General features: G+C 40.2%; 1 protein-coding gene and 1 long non-coding RNA gene across 2 annotated transcripts in view; one reads left to right on the top strand and one right to left on the bottom strand.

The window, feature by feature from the left end:
* The window catches only part of LOC122554988, a 114,025-nt gene that overhangs the window by 2,903 nt on the left and 91,561 nt on the right, over nucleotides 1-19,561 (top strand). The window lies entirely within an intron of this gene.
* LOC122554986 overlaps nucleotides 18,365-19,561 on the bottom strand; it is a 111,730-nt gene continuing 110,533 nt past the window's right edge. Inside the window, exon 12 of the mRNA XM_043700488.1 lies at nucleotides 18,365-18,672. Within this exon, the coding sequence (XP_043556423.1) occupies nucleotides 18,488-18,672 (185 nt within the window). The 3' untranslated portion in view covers nucleotides 18,365-18,487. The remainder of the gene's footprint in view (nucleotides 18,673-19,561) is intronic.

Consider the following 19,561-nt stretch of genomic DNA (forward strand, 5'->3'; position numbering starts at 1 on the left):
TTGCTGACAGGGCTCCATCACCTCAGATGCTATAAATCTGATAGGACCTGATCAACACTTTGTTCCACTAGATGGGACTTGGGTGCAGCAGCTCAACATGCAACATAAAATAGTCATTGGTCAAGATGCCGGCATTTTATTTGCATTGTGGGGGCAAACTGCAGCCTCCAATCATTTTGTTTTTGTTCACTTTTTCTGGCTTATTATTAACATTGTCTAATTGCTTAACTGCCTGTGATGTTACCCTACTGGATAATGAAAAGATATGGGTCTACAGTGGGTACTGGGAACAAACTAGCAGTGACTTAGAGAGTGTTTAGATTGCATTTAGCCAAGGACAGGTAAAGAGTGTGCCTGATGGTTAAGCAGTGAGCAAGGTGAGAGAGTAGTTGATTGTGTCTGAGAGGGAGTGTTGGCAGTGCTACCTATGTGGAGTGAGCAGTGTGGCTTTGCGGCTTCTGTGGCATTACTTTGTGGTGGCAGAGACAACATCAGATTACCAATGTTTGGGTGCAGAGAAAATGGCATGGGCACCAAGGATGCTAGTTCTTTGATGGATATCCACTGAGTGGCAAGTACTTCTGAGAACAGTGGGTGAATGAGGCTGGAAGTAATGAGGGATGCACCCTCGGGGAAGGGCAGGTGGTTAGGGAGGTGATATTTGGTATGGTAGGTGAGAGATTTTGTTAGACTTTGCAACAAAAAGCTCAGTGTGAAACTCAGTGAAACTGAAGCCCAGACATAAAAAGTAAGTTTCAGCCCATTGTATCTATTTTATCCAATGAGGTAGCCTCTTAACCCCAAGAATGATGCTAATTTACTGCTACCCTTGCCCACCTTGTATTGTCTTCCAACCAGAATGACATTCCCACAGCTGATCAAAATGGTCTATTTTATGAGGCAAAAAAAAGTTGAAAATCCATCAGGTTTGCTGTCTAGCACCCTTATAATTGTATGATTCAACAATACTCAGAACTGTTGGCTAATCATTGCAATCTAATTCTATCAGTTAGTGTGTAACAGATAGACCTGAGGTGAGGAAAACATGTACCTGTTGAAAGCTTCATGAACCAGAGGTCCAAATTTGCCTAAATCAACCAAATGTGATACAATTATTGTATATCATGCCTCATATTACTAAAATACTGTGCTTTAACCCCTAACACAATCACATCCAAGCATTTTCTTTGTCAGTTACAGAGGTGTGGAAACTTGGAAAATGCAAATTCATAACAGCAACTGTCTTTTCTTCACTATCAGTTCTAAGTGAAATAAATCCATTCTTGAGATGACAGAAGTACCCATCTACATTCAATACCTGTCTAGTCAAGAAGTAGCTGAAATCTCTAATAGTTTTAATAGAATCTCCAGCTTATGAAGGCTGTACCAGGTTTAGATTGCAGTGTGTGATCCACTTGTCACCTCTCGAGTTAATAGTAAGTGTTTCAAGCAGCATTTTGTTCAGAATTAAATTACTATTTGATAGTTTCAATTCTTTCTTTGCATCTTCCATCCTGTAAAAGCTCAGTGCTGATCAATTCATGTTTTACAGACTTATGTTAATGACAAAGAGGCATGAGAGTTAGGCCTTCTATAGGTTCTGCCTCATGTACCTATCCAGTCTCCCCAAGTGCATCTATGATATTCACCTCAACTACTCAGCTAGTTCCACATTCTTACAACTCTCAAGGTAAAGAATGTTGACCTGAGTTTCTTCTTGGATTTATTACTAACTATCACATCTTTATGACCTCTAGTTTTGGATTCTGCCACACATGGAAACTTTTTCTCTTGATCTAGCATTTATTGCAAAGAGAAAGAGCTTTCCAGTCTTTCCTAATAACCAGAGTACCTTGAAGTAATTACCTTCTGGTCCTCTCTGAAAATTTTCGAGGATCACCAATATCCCTGACTGTGTCAGGGGACCAAAAGACATTTCTGTTCTTTTATGGGTTAGGCATTGCTAGCATTTGCCTCCCAATCCGTAGTGCCCTTGAGAAGGCAATGATAAGGTACAACCACAATGTTGGTAAGGAGTTCCAGGTATCAGGGGAGGGACTGGCTACGAGTGGGAGAGGGGGAACAAGGATGGGAACAATCTGAATGTTGATAGTTTCCTCTATGATTATCCTGAAAGGCAGTCAAAATTGGTGGCCAATTGTTTGAGCAATGCCTTTTGGTGCAGTGGATCTGACATCAGATATCTCACTAGCACAGTATTCATTATAGTAAAAACAAATTAAGCTTATAAATAAATCCGTTCATTTGAAGCTTGTTCATCAATTGCACATTTTCAGTGCTTTTCACTAGGAATGAGATATATCTCCAATGCCGTTTCTTTCCAAACTTTGCTCAGTAGCCCCATGAGTGATGAAAGAATTGAAATGCAGCCCCTCGGACAAAAATGTTGGACACCCCTCTCTTAAATTCACCACAAGATATGAGTGTCTGTCCACTTAGATATAAGTTCTTTTATTAATAGCATGCTAGGTCTTAGTTACCGCCAAAGAATACTTGTATTAAGTCTAATTTCTTTAAGAATTTCAATACAAAATTAGTATTAAATAATAAACAGATTTTTTGTCTCCTTTTATTTCTCATTCACTTAGACTCAGTTTTCTTTCCCTTTATTTCATATTTTGCTTTGACATTGAATTCTAATTGCCACCACCCACTTTACATCCTGTGCTGCTTATTAGTAATTCTTTGATGTGACTGGTTCTGGAGATCAACAGTTGCCAGCCCTATTCACCAAGTCACAGATACTTAATCAAGAGTATTTTGCCCCTCTGATTTACAGTATATTACAATGCTAAAGTCCCATAGAAAGTCACAGGTAAGACTGGATTTATTGCTATTAAGAGTAATAGCTTACTGCCCCTGTTGAGATGCATGTAGCATTTATTTTCTTTTTTTAGATTAGATTACTTTACAGTGTGGAAACAGGCCCTTCGGCCCAACAAGTCCACACCGACCCGCCGAAGTGCAACCCACCCATACCCCTACATTTACCCCTTACCTAACACTACGGACAATTTAGCATGGCCAATTCACCTGACCTGCACAGCGCTGTGAGGCAGCAGTGCTAACCACTATTTGTCTTCTATTTGTCACCAAAACCTAAAAGTTGTGGCATGGCCCTTCCAGTGATAAAATAAATTTGCATTGCTTACTATTTTGAAAGTGTAGGGTTGAAAACATTGGATCATCAGTGGGCAGAACTGTGTGTGTTATCGTTCAGTCTCCATATTACCAGCGAGTGAGTGAGTGAATGTGTGTGTGTTCATCCCTCAGAATCAGATGACACTTGCTTATGGAAGGAACCTGTGTATGCAATCTTTTAATATGAGGAGGCTATTGCACTGCTGCTGACATGTAGTTCTGGAAGACTAGCAAGTTCTCCCACTTTTACCACCTGACATAGGCACACTGGAAGGACTTAGCAATTACTAATCAACTTGGTTGACCACAGCTTCTATGGCCATCAAGTCCTGAGGACTGGAACCTGCAACCTCTGGCCCAGAGTTAGGGACACTAGCGATTGTGCCACAAAGCCTCCTCCTATTTGTGAAATATTGCATACTTATGACTGTTTCTAAGTTGTAATTTATAATGTAATTTTCCAAGATCTGGATTTTTTTTGATGATGCAGGATGGTCCAGTAGAAAAGGCACTGTATCACTGCAGAATGGGACAGGTCACCGGGGTGATGTGGCAACACAGATAGTTAAAATGAGAAGTTGGGCTTAGCTGGTGATGGAGGAAGCACAGGGCATGGCTTGGAGCAAAGCATGGTGGGTAATGGGTGAAAGTCTGAATAGAATTTGGGTTTCAGTGAGAGGTGCATCTAAGGTGTTGGAGCACAAAGGGGTTTGGTTTTGGGTATGAAGTGTTGGTAATCTCGTCCTGGAATTGCTAAAAAATATGGATCCTAGCAACCTTGGAAGCTTGGAGACTGGGAATGCTTGGAGAAAAGAGTAAGAACTTCAGAAGATTGATTTTGGGAAAATTTAAGTGGAGCAAAAGCTGAAAGGATGCTTTGGAGGGCTGGAGTTGGTCAGGTGGGTTGCAGTGGAGAGGATAGACAGTTTAACAGGGGAGTTATGAGGCATTGAGGCTGTTAAACCAGCAGAAAAAAGAGCTACAAATCTATCAGAAACAGCTTTCATGTCTCTTCAAAGCTGTAATGTTGCAAGGAGCTGAGATTGTATCATAAACTATGAGAACAAAGTTCAAGCAGTTTATCAATGTCATCTAAGTCCAAAAATGAGTATTGCCTTCAAACCCAGTCCAAAGTGTTATATGGATATCTGCCTTAAGAGAAAATAAGTAAGATGGTGAGTGGTTACTGAGTCACCCAAGTAGGTGACAGCAATGGGACTGACAAATGCATAAAAAGCCATTTTGTGAATTGAAGAGAAAGACCAACATGTTTATTAGTAATCATAAAATAAAAATTCACATTGGAGAACTAAAAAAATTGCATTTATATAGTGCGTTTTCTTAATCCCCCAGCACTTTCAAACATGCTTCGACAGCAATATCCTATTTTCCAACAGCAGTCAGGATTTATAGGTAATGACAGGAAGTTATAGATGTATGCAGGGTGTCCCAAACAGCAATAAATAAAAAAATAGTAGATTATGTTGTTTTGACCAGGAGACCAAGTCTTGTTTCAGTAAAACTGTCATAGCATCTTCCGCATTCAGCTGAACATGCAAACAAGAGCTGAGATTATCTAAAACATAGTACTCCATCAACACAGCATTTAAGCATTAGCTAAGACTATATATTCAAGTCCTGGAGTGGAACCTCTGGGCTCTGTGAGAACAGTGCTAGTTTTGAAGCACTTATCTAGTTAGCACCGAGCTTTAAGGCACAGAATCGAACAAAGTTTCATGTGAGCAGAAAACTGAGGATAATCAAGTAATTGAGATAAATGAGGTCCATAATACAGGCCATTCTACCCATCGAATCCACACCAACCCTCTGAAGAGGATCCCAACCAGACCCACTCCCCTGCCCTATTCTTGTACTCTGCAATTCCCATGGCTAATTCACCTCGTCTGCACATCTGTGGACACTATGGGCGATTTATCTAACTAATTCACCTAGCCTGCGTATCTCTGGACACTATGGGCAATTTATCTAACTAATTCACCTGGCCTGCGTATCTCTGGACACTATGGGCAATTTATCTAACTAATTCACCTAGCCTGCATATCTTTGAACACTATGGGCGATTTATCATAGCCAATTCACCTAGCCCGCACATCTTTGAACACTATGGGCAATTTATCATAACTAATTCACCTAGCCTGCACATCTCTGGACACAATGGGCGATTTATCATAACTAATTCACCTAGCCTGCACACCTATGGACTGTGGGAGGAAACCAGAACTCCCGGAGTAAAGCCACACAGACACTGGGAGAATGTGCAAACTCCATATAGACAGTTGCTCAGAAGGAAAATCTTGAGTGGGATTATGTCTGTGAGAGCAAACGTTTTTGTAGTGGCTAGAAAACAGAACAGTTTATTGACTAATTTGTGATCATTTTGCTTGTTGAAATTGTTTTGTGTTTACATTGTTACAAAATGTCAACTGGAAGTACAGAACTTGAGTTTAGCTTAACAATTGAGCATTGTGTTGAAGCTTTTCATCTTGCACATTCCTTCGGACAAATTGTAAGAAATAGCATAATAAAGGAAAACAGGATGTATTATATATATATGAATGAGAAGAGTGTACTGATTGGTTGGCCTCCATTGGTAGAGACATTGCCATAGAGAATGCACTAGTCAATGATGACTGGCAGTTAGCTACCAAGCTAAATTTGAAATTCAAACCAGCTGAGTTGACTCTAATTAGTCAAGACTGACAAAATATGTCTTTTTTTAGCTATAGCCAAATAATGAAATGTCATTTTCATATCTTGGCATGGATTTCAAGGCAAAATGGGCAATGAAAGCACTTGAACTTTTTTCAGGATGTGATTGGCTCTGATTTTTGTGAATTGTGACATTTTTATGATTAACTATTGTTATAAGACAGTAACACAAAGGATTGAGATAATGTCATAATTGAAGTGACCATAGCTTGAGTACTCAATCCACCTTAACCCAATCCCAATTTATATTGATGCTTTGCACAAATCAGGAAATATAATGATATTTCTTTCCTCTTTGGGTTTCTATTTTCTGTGGTGATCTTTCACAGAATCACATGGATAGCCCTAGCTGCAGTAACATTTGATTGAAATATAAGAGGGATTTACAGTATAGATGTTAAATGGGTAATCAGAGTGCCTGGGTTAGTCTTGAAATAGAAGGCTTGGTCTGTTTAGCACATGGCCATTTCAAACACAAGCGAGGAGGAACTTCTTCATTGAGATGGGTGTGGGTGTTCAGTCATTGAATATATATAAGCCTGAGATGGATAGATTTTTGGCAAGCAAGGGATAGTGGGAATTAGACTGGAGTTGACATTAAAGATCAGTTGTGATCTTATTATACAAAGCTTAAAAGGTTCTATGGGTTACTCCTGCTCCCATTTCTTATGTACTGATGATCTGATTAGAAGTAATATTGAGATTAACAGTTGATGTTGGGTTATTTCACAGTTTTTCCCAAATAAATTTGTGAATAATGGAAGAAATTGTTGTAAAAAAATCTCAACTTGGTGCAATAGCTTTCAATTTTATAGAATCACTATTTTGAACAGTCCACGTTATGGACATGAGATGAGGAACAGGCAATTAATATGAAACATGAGATCATCGGCTATCTTCCAAATCCAAACATTGTTTAAAATGACTGCAATTTCAGTTGCTAAGAATAATATTAGAGGTCAAAATGACTTATATTTCTAATTGTAATCCAAAAGCATGTCTAATCTCTGGTTGAAACAAATTGAAAAAACATTCTGTGCTGTTAAACGCTCAGCTTTCATTTTATGTGTCACTAGTTGAACTTTTGTGGTAACCTTACATTCTCCACTGAACCAGCCTTGATATAAAAAAAACACATTGTTAATGACACCCTGAAAATGAAGGCAATATACAAAACAGCCCTTTTATAACATGCACCATATGGTTTTTTTGGATGGCTCCCAAAGGGAGCCTCGCAGAAAGGAATATTGTATCTAAAAAAAATACCCACTTCACCTCTCATACAAAAAAAAATAAAGATTGAATACATGACCAACATGGACATTTTGAATACGTTTTGCATATTTTCTCATAGACACAGAGCAAACAATTATATTAATGTCGTTGTGAAATTTGTGTACTTGTAGTCAACATTTTGCAATCTCAGCACTTTTTTATGCAAATACTGCAAATATTTAATATGGACAGCATTTCAGCATCAGTAATCTGTAGTTCTGAGACATTCTCTGTAAGTGATCATATTAAAATTTATATGTCAGAATTGTTCAAAATTCTCCTTCTTCTAAAATAAGCAAATTGAAAATCAGCAAGTACAATATCATGATTCAAGAAAGGAGAGAGAAAGAAAACCAGGAATGAAACATCAGTTTGGTGGCAACAGTTGTCAGGAGATTGCTGGAATCTATTATTACGAATTTTCTTCATGATGCACTTAGAATATCATATTTTGATCAGATAAAACCAATATGATTTTACACAGAGAATTGTGTTTGACGCATTTATTGCAGATTTTGAGGAGGTAAGTGGTAGTGTCTACAAAAGGGAACCGGTGGATCTTGTACACTTAAATTTCCAAAGTAATTCCATCAGATGCCACACAAAAGGTTATAAGGTCAAGACTGGATAGGCTGGAATGTTTTTCACTGAAGCGTAGGAAGTTGAGGGGTGACCTTATAGAGCTCTATAAAATCATGAGGGGTAGATATAAATGTCTTTTTCTGACAGTGGGGGATTTCAAGACTAGGGATTTTTTCTCAGGTGAGCAGAGAAAGAGTTAACAAAAACATGAGGGGCATCTTTGTTACACCAGCATGGTTCGTGTGTGGAATGAACTTCTAGAGGAAGTGGTGGGTGCAGGTACAGTTATAATGTTTAAAAGACATTTGGATAAGTTCATGAATAAGAAATGTTTGGAGGGATGTGGACCATGTACGGGCAGTGGCATGTTACTAGTGGGACTAGTTTGGGATTATGGTTGGTTTGGACTGGTTGGACCAAAGGGTCTGTTTACATGCTGTATGATGCTATGCAAGAGAAAACCTATGGATTTGGTACTAATATATTGGAATAGATAGAACATTTTTAACAGACAGGTGGCAAATAGAGAGGATAAAAAAGTCATTTACAAGTTGGCAGGATGCAGCAGGCAGTGGTGTGCTACAAGGATCAATGCTTGGGCTCCAGCTGAAGAAATGAGGAATGTATCTAACTTTCTGCATTTAACAAGTCTAGGTGGAAATGCAAGATGTGAGAAGATGCTACACTGATCTGGATAGGTTGTGAGTGGACAATAAAGTGCCACATACCATTAGAATAGATTATTTTAAAATTATTTTTAAAAGGCGTGAGACTTATTAGTTTTAGTTGGCGTTCAGAATGATTTGTAATGGCACAAGGAACACAGAAAGTTAGCATGCAGTTAAAATAAGCAACCAGGAAGGCAGAATTTGGCTTTTATTGCAAAGGGATTGGGACACAAGTCTTACTCGAGTTGTACCCCATTTAGAATACTGTGCCTTAGATTTTGCTTCCATATTTGGGAAAGGACACATGTGCCCATTAGAATCAATTAATCCCTGAAGAAAAGAGTTATTTCATGATGAGTAGGCTGGCCTTTACTCTCTGGAGTTCAGAAGAATGACAGGTGATAGGTATGGCAGCACAGTGGCTCAGATTTCCAGCATCTGCAGTTCTTTGGTTATTTATATGAATAATCTGTGTAAGAATTTTCACTGGCCTGCACTCAACATTTTTATGTTTCATCTATTATTATTCTGTTATGATTTGATGTTTATCACCATACAAATTTCTGTTATCTTCTACATAACCAACACCCATGTTTTCAGTGAGAATGATGTGAATATATCCATTTATTTAGTACACAGTGGTACAGTGGTTAGCACTGCTGCCTCACAGTGCCAGAGACCTGGGTTCAATTCCCGCCTCAGGCGATTCTCTGTGTGGAGTTTGCACATTCTCCCCGTGTGTGCGTGGGCTTCCTCCGGGTGCTCCGGTTTCCTCCCACAATCCAAAGATGTGCAGGTTAGGTGAATTGGCCATGCTAAATTGCCCGTAGTGTTAGGTGTAGGGGCTTGGGTCTGGGTGGGTTGCGCTTCGGCGGGTCGGTGTGGACTTGTTGGGCCGAAGGGCCTGTTTCCACACTGTAAGTAATCTAATCTACATGTCAGAGATCCTATAATGGCAATGTCAGAACTAAAAGGCTTAATCTGACATTGTCCACGTAGGTGTTTAAGTAGGTTTTCATAATTCTGTCACATTCTGTGTCAAGAATTCACTTTGGTTAGCCTTGTTAAAGGAATTGGAACATTACTGTAAATAAATCTTGCTTGCGATTATGTAAGGATCTGGTGATGCCACACATGGTATGCTATGTGTACCTAAGGATAGATAAATTTGCCCGATGAGGTTGAGACAAAGATTCACTGGGATGTCAGACTGAATCGAATTGAATTTATTGTCACGTGTACCGAGGTACAGTGAAAAGCTTTGTCTTGCGAGCAATACAGACAGATCACATAGTTATGTAGCATAGATAGCAAATAATAGGTAAACAGTGGCAAAAACAAAAACACAGGTACAGATGAATATTAAGAGTTTGTGAGTCCATTCAGTATTCTAATGACAGGGAGCAGAAACTGTTACGAAAGCAGCTGGTGCGTGTTCAGGCTTCTGTACCTTCTCCCCGATGGTAGAGGTTGTAGAAAAACATTGCCAGAGTGGGATGGATCTTTGAGAATGCTGGCAGCCTTTCCTCCACAGCAGGCTTGGCAGATGGATTCTATCAATGGGAGGTTGGCCTTTGTGATTGTCCAGGCTGAGTTCACCACTCTCTGTAACCGTGAATGGAACAGTTGCCATACCAGGTAGTGATATATCCAGACAGAATGCTCTTGATAGCACACCTATAAAAGTTGGCAAGAGTATTCACCGTCATGCCAAATTTCCTCAGCTGCCTGATGAAGAAGAGACGTTGTTGGGCCTTTGTAACCAGTGTGTCCACATGAAGAGTCCAAGAAAGCTTGTTGTGGATGATGACTCCCAGGAGCTTGACACTCTGCACTCATTCCACCTCTGTGCTGTTAATGTGTAGGGGGGTGTGAGTAACATCCTGCCAAAAGTGAGTTGTCCTATGAGGAGAGATTGAATTGAATGACGTACATTTTCTGGAGTTTGGGAGAATGAGAGGTGATTTACTAAAAAGTATATAATTTTCTTGAAGAGCTCAGCACTGTAAATGTTGAGAGGCTGTTTCTTTTGTTTGAAGAGTCCAGATTTGGGCCTCATATTTTCATGATAAGGATGACAATATGGAGAAATCTTGCTCTGAGGGTTATGAATCTTTAGAACTCTGTACCTCATAGTGCTGTGGATGCTCAGGTTTCAGTACATGAAAGAATGGAATCAACATATTTTTGACATGGAGGTGCTGGTGTTGGACTGGAGTGGACTAAGTTAAAAATCACACAACACCAGATTATAGTCCAACAGGTTTATTTGGAAGCATGAGCTTTTGGAGCGCTGCTCCTTTGTCAGGTGGTTGTGATATTTTGGGCACTAAAGGAATCATGGGATAAGGGGATAGGAAAGGTTAAGGGGAATTAGGACATATCGACCATAATCGATCTGTAACATCCTCCTGGGGCAAAATGGCCACCTTTCTCCAGGTGCTTATGTTTGCTGATTCTGGTGACTAATTTACTAGCAATGACTTGCTTGTATGTTTCTTTGAAGTTGACAAAAATAAACAATATGTTTTATTGCTGAAGAAAATCGACACACTGTCAAAGTTTTTCATCTTGCATTCATCAGGACTGGTGCAAGAATACCAAATTTCAAAGGGAACAACAATTTATACAGCAGACTGATGGAAAAATAGACTTTGGTCGAGGCGTTGCCAGAGATTGCACCTGTGAGCAGTTATTCCTTAAGATAAAACAAAGAATGGTGGATGCTGAAGACGTCAAACAAAAACAGAAAGTGCTGAAGAAGCTCAGCAGACCTGGCAGCATCCAGTTCTGATAAAGGGTCACTGGACTTCAAACGTCAATTCTGTTTTTCTCTCCACAGATGCTGCCAGACCTGCTGAGTTGCTCCAACAATTTCTGTTTGCGTTTCAGTTAATCATAGAATCCCTACAGTGTGGAAACAGGTAATTTGGCCCACCAGGTCCACAATGACCCTCTGAAAAGTATCCCACCCACACCCATTCCCCTACCCTATTACATTTCCCCTAGCCTACACATCTCTGAACACTATGGGCAATTTAGCATTGCCAATTCATCAAAACTGCACATCGCTGGACAAAACCCATACATACACAGGAAGAACATGCAAACTCCACACAGATGGTCACCTGAAGCTGGAATTGAACCCAGGTCACTGACACTGGGAGGCAGCAGTGCTAACCACTGAGCCAACCTGCTTTTGTTTAAATTCAGAGGAGACAAGTCAATTCTGATTGATTGAGATGTTGCCATGGGGAATGCATCAGGTATTTGGTATTCTATGGTCTGTCTTGATGAGAGGAAAGCAGTGGTTGGTTAAAATTTGGAAGATATTGCCTGAGAATGTGATGAAGGCAGCTTCAATCAAGGAATTTAAAGAGGGTCCTGGACTGTATTTTTTGTAAAAGAACAACATGCAGGGTTAAACAGAAGAAGGTAACATGACCAGGACAGACACAAATAGGGAAATAGAAGAACACATACATAGACAAATTTCTTCCTGTAAAAATACGAGGGCAATAATACTAGGAGACTTTAACTATCCCATATCAAATGGATTTCAAGCAATATAAGGGGCATTAAGAGAGTACTGTGTCCAGGAATTTTTAAAAAATAAAACACAAGGCGCCAAGCCCCAAGAGCAGACACACGTCTGGATTCAGTTTGGAGAAATGAGGATGGGCGGGAGCATGAAGTGACAGTGGGCGACCATATTGGGGATACTGACCACAATTCGGTTAGATTTAGTATTATTATGGAAAAGAATGAGAGATAAGTCAGGAGTAAAAGCATTGAACTGGGGGAAGGCAAGTTTTATAAAACTGGGCAGTAATTCGGCTGAGGTGGACTAGACAGGACTGATAAAGGATAAGTCTGTGGTAAACAAGTGAGTGGTGCTAAGAAATGAGTTCCATAGGGCACAAAGTAGACAAGTTCCCTCCAAAAACAAGAATGGTACTGACCAGTCTGGACCCCCCCCCCCCAACTCCATGGTGATCTAGAAAAATACAGGGGAGAATTATAAACAAAAAAAAGCTTTTAGTTGTCGCAAAAAACTCCATACAATAGATAGCCGAGAAGAATATAGAAAGTGCAGGCATCAAGTCAAAACCAATCAAAGAGAAGGCGTGAAAAAATTCTACCAAACAAGATAAAGGAAAACTCAAAGTTGTTGTACCTGAATATAAACAGCAAAAGAATAGTTAAGGAGATTTCTCAGAGATGAAGAAGGGAACTTGTGTGAAGATGCAGACGATATGGGAAGTAATTTGAATTTCTTTTTGTCTCTGGACTCACAAAGGAAAGGGATGATGTGGATATAGAATTCCAAGAGGAGCAATGTGAAATATTGGGCAAAGTAATCATCACAAGAGAGGAAACATTAGAAATGTTGGAATTCTTGCAAGTGGATAGGTTGCCAGGTCTGGATGGATTGCACCCTAGAATGTTGAAGGTGGTCAGGGAGGAAATAACAGATGCTCTAAGGATTATTTTTCAATCTTCACTAGACACAGGTGAGGTGCCAGAGGACTGGAGGAATGCAAATGTGGCTCTGTTGTTTCAAAAGGGTACAAAGGAAATGCCAAACCACTATAGACCAGTTAGTCTTACTTCAGTGAAGGGCAAATTGTTCGAATCAATCCTGAGAGATCGGATAAACTGTCACTTAGAAAGACGTGGGCTAGTCAGGGATAGTCAGCATGGCTTTGTTAGGGAAGGGCATGCCTTACAAATTTGATTGAATTCTTTGAGGAAGTGACAAGGAGGATGGATGAGGATAGTGCAGTGGATGGATTTTAGTAAGGCATTTGGCAAAGTCCCACATGGCAAACTGGTCAAAAAAGGAACAGCCCATGGGATGTAGGGTAATGTGATGAATTGTCTACAAAGTTGGCTCAGTAACAAGAAACAAAAGGTAATGGTCAATGGCTGCTCTTGCGAATATAAAATTGTTTCAAATTGTGTTCCATAGAGTTCAGTGTGGGACCCCTGCAGTTTGTTTTGTACATTAGCAATTTAGACTTGAACTTAGGAGATCTGCAGATGGCTCAAAACTTGGCCATGTAGAGGATAGCTGTAAACTCCAAAATGATATAGATTGCTTGGTGGAGCGGGCAGGAAAGTGGCAGATGGAGTTCAACTCTAATTTGTGAGAGGTAATGCATTTAGGGAGGTCAAAAAGTAAAAGGGAATGCACAATAAACAGAAATATATTGAGAGAGGATGATGGTGAGAGATCTTGGCATGTAAGTACATACTTCCCTAAATGTAGCAGCACAGGCAGAGAAGGTTGTAAAGAAAGCATATGGAACGCTGCCATTCATTTTGGCAGAGGTACAGAATACAAAGGTATTCTGTATTATAATGATGAAACTGGATGGGACACTGGTGAGGCCACACCTGGAGTATGCTGTGAGGAAAGTACAGAGAGGATCTACTAGAATGTTGCCAGAACTGGAGAATTGTATCTGTGAGGAGACATTGGAGAGGTTGGGATTGTTTTCCTTGGAACAGAGAAGGCTGAGAGGTGATGGGATTGAGGTACACAAAGTTGTGAGGGGTAGAGATAGAGGAGACAGGAGGAACCTGTTTCCCTTGGCAGAGAGTTCAAAAACTAAAGATTATAGATTTGAGCTAAGTGACAGAAGACTTAGGGGGGACATGAGGACAAACCTTTATATGCAGAGGGTGGTGGGTATCCAGAATTCGCTGCCTGAGTTAGTGGTGGAGGCGAGGATCCTAAAGCCTTTCAAGAAGTACCTGGATCTGCGCCTTAAGTGCTGTACGCTGCAGAACTATGAGTCATATGCAGGAAGGTGGGATTAGAAAGGGCATCTGGGTGTCTATGGGTTGATGTGGACAAGATGGGCTGAATGAGCATCTTCTGCCCTGTATCATTTCCATGGTACAGTAGGAGTAAAATACTGTTTCAAAGAGCTCCTCCAAAGTCACTTGCAACCTATCATGGGGACGGGGCCAATCATGAAAGTCCCCCTACTACCTTTTCTTCCTGATGCCCCTCCCTACATTGCAGCCAGCCATCATGAGTCTCAGGTTCCTAAACCCCGGGGAATGTCCACCTCTGTCCTTATGGGCAGTTAATGAAGCAGCCCTTTGTCAACAGAGGTGATATGGAGTTCTCAAGACTCTCTATAGACACTGAGGAGAAAGTGAGGGCTGCAGATGCTGAAGATCAGAGCTGAAAATGTGTTGCTGGAAAAGCGCAGCAGGTCAGGCAGCATCCAAGGAGCAGGAGAATCGACATTTCGGGCATGAGTTCTTCTTCAGGAATGAGGACACACTTTCCTCATTCCTGAAGAAGGGCTCATGCCCGAAACGCCGATTCTCCTGCTCTCTATAGACACTATCTGGTCTGAGTGTTTCCGGCACTTTCTGTTCTTTTATTTCAGATTTCCAGCATCTGCAATATTTTACAGAAGGATGATAGGCTAAAGTTGGCACTCGATTCAGTTCTCTCAACATTACAGAAAAGGAAAATGATTTTCTGTTTATTATTACATTGTTCTTTGTGGGAGTTTGCAAATTTGTGTGCAAATTGGCTGCCTTGTTTCTGAAATTACAACAGTGATTATAATTCAACAGTCCTTCATTAGTGGAAAGCATTGAAGACATCAGGCGGATGTAAAACCTGCTAGATAAATGCAAATCTTTCCTCTTCCTTTCTTACGTCAATGGAGAATTAACTTGTATTTTAGCTCTAACACACAAAATTAAACCAAACCATTTACAATGTTAGTGAATAGAATGGAAATTTGCACTATAACAGAATCCACCAGCACCAGTTATTTAGTAGACCAGGAACAGACTGCTTACAGAATTTTTAATCAATACCACACTGATCAGATTCTGATTTTAGATTTAACTTTAGGCACTGTTTGTTTCTTTCTTTCCCTGAAGTCATTTTCCAACGATCCATCCAACAGCTTTTCCTTTGTGGCTGTGTCACGTTTCTGAGAGAATCAATTTGTTCAACTTGTTGTAACACCTAGTTTATCAGCTGTGCCTTTCTCTTCAGCTGCCTTCTGTTAAAAGTTACCTTACTCTGTAAATGTTTATCCAACTCTACCTTCTTTGTCTGCTTGCAATTCAATGTCTGGCTGACACTTCAAGTGAAAGTTAATCAGTCAACTCCCAGGAAACTGAAGCACTTGGTATTGTTGTATTTTGACAATATAAGACTTAATTATAAAAAAAGCCTGACTAGAAGCTTTGTTGTTTGTCTGCAACCTCAGTATACAGGCCTATAAACAACAAATGACCTTGTACCTTTAATAATCCATCTTTGACCATCTGCAAATTCCATACAACACATACATGATTTTCTTTTCAACCTCATTCATTTCTTTAAAGAAAAGCAAACTGCGTCTTGGCTCAAATCTGAGCATGTGGACTTACACAGGTGAGTAGTCAAGTATGTAATGCAACAAATGGACGTGCCTTAAAACAGTAATGTATGTTTAAAAAGAATTATCAACACACTGTAACATTGAAAGGCAAATGTGAAACAAATCTTCTGGGTAATTCCATCTTTGAAAATGATAAGTGATGTGGCCACATGACCAAACACTGAATTGGAGGCAAAACAAAGGCCTACTATCCTGACAGCATGGAAAATTTACATGTATTTATACTTGTGATCTGGAATATATTTTCTGAAAGGGTGATACCAACAGATTAAAGAGGATAGTTGATAAATACTTAAAGTCATAAAGCATGGAAACAGACCCTTCAGTCCAACTAAATCTCGCCTCCACACCACTCTGGGATGGAGAATTTCAGATTTTCACAACCCCCGAAAGAAGAAATTCTTGAGCAGCTCAGTTTTAAGTAAGTGACTCCTTCTTATGTAACAGTGTCCCTCAGTTTGAGACTCCTTCACTAATGGAAACATTGTTTCAACATCTACCCAGAATCTTGTATGTTTTGATAAGCACACCCTTATTCCGCTACACTGAGTAAAGGCCTTAACTTGTTTAACCATTCTTGATAAGTCAACCCCTTCATCCCAGGAATCAGTTCTCTTTTGAATTGTCCCTAATGTCAGTATGTCCTTTATTAAAGTGGGGACCAAACTGTACAGAGTACTCCAAATGTGGCCTCACCAACACCCTGTACAGTTATAACAAGACTCCCCTACTTTTAAACTCCAACCGCCAAGCAATAAAGGTCAAACATTCCATTTGCCTTCTTAATGACTTCCTGCACCTGACTGCTCACATTTTGTATTTCATGCTGCACTGCAATTTTTTTGGAGTCTTTCTCAATTTAAATACTAGTCTGCCTTTCCATTCTTCCAAAGAAAGCACAGGACCTTACACATTCCTACACTAAAGTGCATCTCCTTGGGTTTTGCCCATTCACTCAACCTGTCTATATCCCCTTGCAAATCCCTGACGTCCTCATCACAATATCCCCTTGCAAATCCCTTACGTCCTCATCACAACATACCCTCTCACCTACTTTTGTATCATCGGCAAATTTGGATAAATTATACTCTGTCCTTTTCTCCAAGTCATGCGTATAGATAGCAAATAATTAAGACTCTATAACTGATCTAGGCACTCCACTAGTTGTGCCTATCCAACCTGGAAAAGATTCATGATGCTGGACCCAAGCCTGTGTGTTAACAATTCCACAATCCATACTAAACCTTTACCCTCAATACTGTTAGCTCCTATCTTAGGAAATAATGTTTCATGTGGCACCTTCTGGAGAACTCAAATAAATTTGCGAAACATGACTTTCCTTTGAACAAGCCATGTTGACTGTTTTGATTGTGTTGCGCTTTCCCAAATGTCTATTTCTTCCCTAATAATGGGCTCCAGCAGCTTTGCACACAGATGTTAGGCTAACTGGCCTATAGTTTTCTGCTTTCTTTCTCTTTCCCTTGTTGAACACAGGTATCACATTTATGGTTTTCCAATCTGCTGGAACGTTCCCAGAATGCAGAGAATTTGAGAATGTTTTGACCAATACCTCCACAATCTCTGTAGCCACTTCTTAGGATAGATACAATTCAATTCCCTTATCACACACATTCTAGTGTGCCTGGGTACAAACTATGAACCATTTGTGAATTCTTAGACATCCTCTTCTAGTGTCTTTAATGTTCTCTTATTGAATTATTGAGTTGAGCATTTGCCTGCATATGGGTGTTGGTCAGATGAGCTTCAAACTCAACTGCTGCTGCTAGTTGAGACTTAACCCACTGAATTGCTGCCCACATAGGTGATGGGCACTTTGGAAGAGTCTCATGCTTGGCAAGTGTAGGATGTTGGTGGCTGGGCAAATCTAAGCCTCCCTTGAGAAAAACTAAACCTTATTTTCACGACCCTCTTCTAAGCCTGATCCTCTCCCACCTTGCCCCAGCCCAGCAAGATAAACACAATGTTTCCTCTGTACAGACCAGAGTTTAAAACGTGGCTAAGCTATCAGCGATATCAATGGAAACCATCACGTAGTTGGAAAGTTGGACCTGTCAGCCAGTTGTTTCCTGGTCAGGAAACTCCAAATTCCAAGAACTATAGCAGTCATGGGAACATTGTGACAAACCTGTGACCCCATTAATGATACTATGAGTTTAAAGATAGCACAGTTAAGCAATGTTTCATGGCATTATTGATACAGAAGTTTACATGGGTATTGGACTCCATCAAACCACATAAAGCAACTCCTAGCATTATGCGCTAAGAGGCAAGTGACAACTTGACACAATGCATCCACTATCTCAATGTTGATTTTAAACAAGGTCTGTTATTATGCAGATGAGTGTTTTTCACAGTTGGAGGAAACACGATATGAATATTTCACTGTTGCATCATCCATCAACGTTGTTTACTAAAACTGAAGTGAAAATATAGTTAAATCCTATATCTATCACAACTGGTAAACAGAAAACAATACCATTTTTTAGATAATAATGCCCACTTTAATAGTCTTCACATTAAACTCTTCCACATTTTCATTCCACCACAAAATGGCATAAGATTTATTTATGATATGCATCTAAGACCACATAATCAGAGCCAGTGGTATTTTGGTCTTACATATCATTCCAAATCTGTTTGGGTCTTAAGTGGCGATGAATAATGTTTAAGGAATGACCTCCCTTGGGGTGTCTTCTTAAGTTCATATCGGAGACAACGAATGACACCGTTAATTGCATCAACGCACACTTTCCAGTCTTTACCATCCTCAGTCAAGTCGAAACCTGGGAAGCAATCCGTTAGGAATTCTGAGGAAAGATGGAAACCAGTCAGAATTACATTTCAAAACGATGAGCGACAGCTTAACAATTTCTGAGCGGTGCTGTGTTTTTCTTAAAGTGATTAAAGAAATATAAAAGTGTATCTAAAGGGGTTCAGTTGTTTCTTTGGGATGTGGACATTGCTAGGGAGGCCAGCAATTGTAGCTGGTCCGTTATTGCCCTTTGATAAGAGAGTGGTCAGCTGTCTTCTTGAACCATTGCAGTGGAGTAGGTATATTCACAGTGCTGTTAGGAATGCAGTTCCAAGATTCCGATGCTGATGGACCAATGAGGTCATAATGCAATGGGAATGAGGCTTTGAGGGGGATTTTGTAGGTGCTGGAGTTCCCATGCACTTGTTGCCCTCATCTTCTAGGTGGTAGAGCTGGTAGCTCAGAAGGTGTTGTCTAAGTAGCCTTGGCATGTTTCTACAGTGCATATTGTGGATGTCACACACTGCAGCATGAAATAGGACTGGATGCTTTAAGTGGTGCATGGGATGCCAATCAAGCAGGCTGCTTTGCCCTGGAAAGTGCTGGGCTTCTTCAGTGTTATTGGAGCTGCACTCATTCTGGGCTGTTGAGGAGTATTCCATCACACTCCTGACTTGTGCCTTGTAGATGGTGGACAGGCATCTGAATCACTGCCATAATATAGCCAGTGGGGTATTTCAAAGGGCAAGACTTAGGGACCTCAGGTATGTGCGGGGAGTTAAAGCCCCGATAAGAGATATCCAGTTACCATTCCAGCAGCCACCCATTCACATCCTGGTTTCACCTGGATGGGTGTACAGATGAGCAGATATTTTCCTGGAGCAATGAGTTAAGCAATCACAATATTCATGTGGATTTTTTTAACCAAGCAGACTTATATCCCG

Source organism: Chiloscyllium plagiosum, chromosome 12 (genome assembly GCF_004010195.1).
Source record: "Chiloscyllium plagiosum isolate BGI_BamShark_2017 chromosome 12, ASM401019v2, whole genome shotgun sequence".
Lineage (NCBI taxonomy): Eukaryota > Metazoa > Chordata > Chondrichthyes > Orectolobiformes > Hemiscylliidae > Chiloscyllium > Chiloscyllium plagiosum.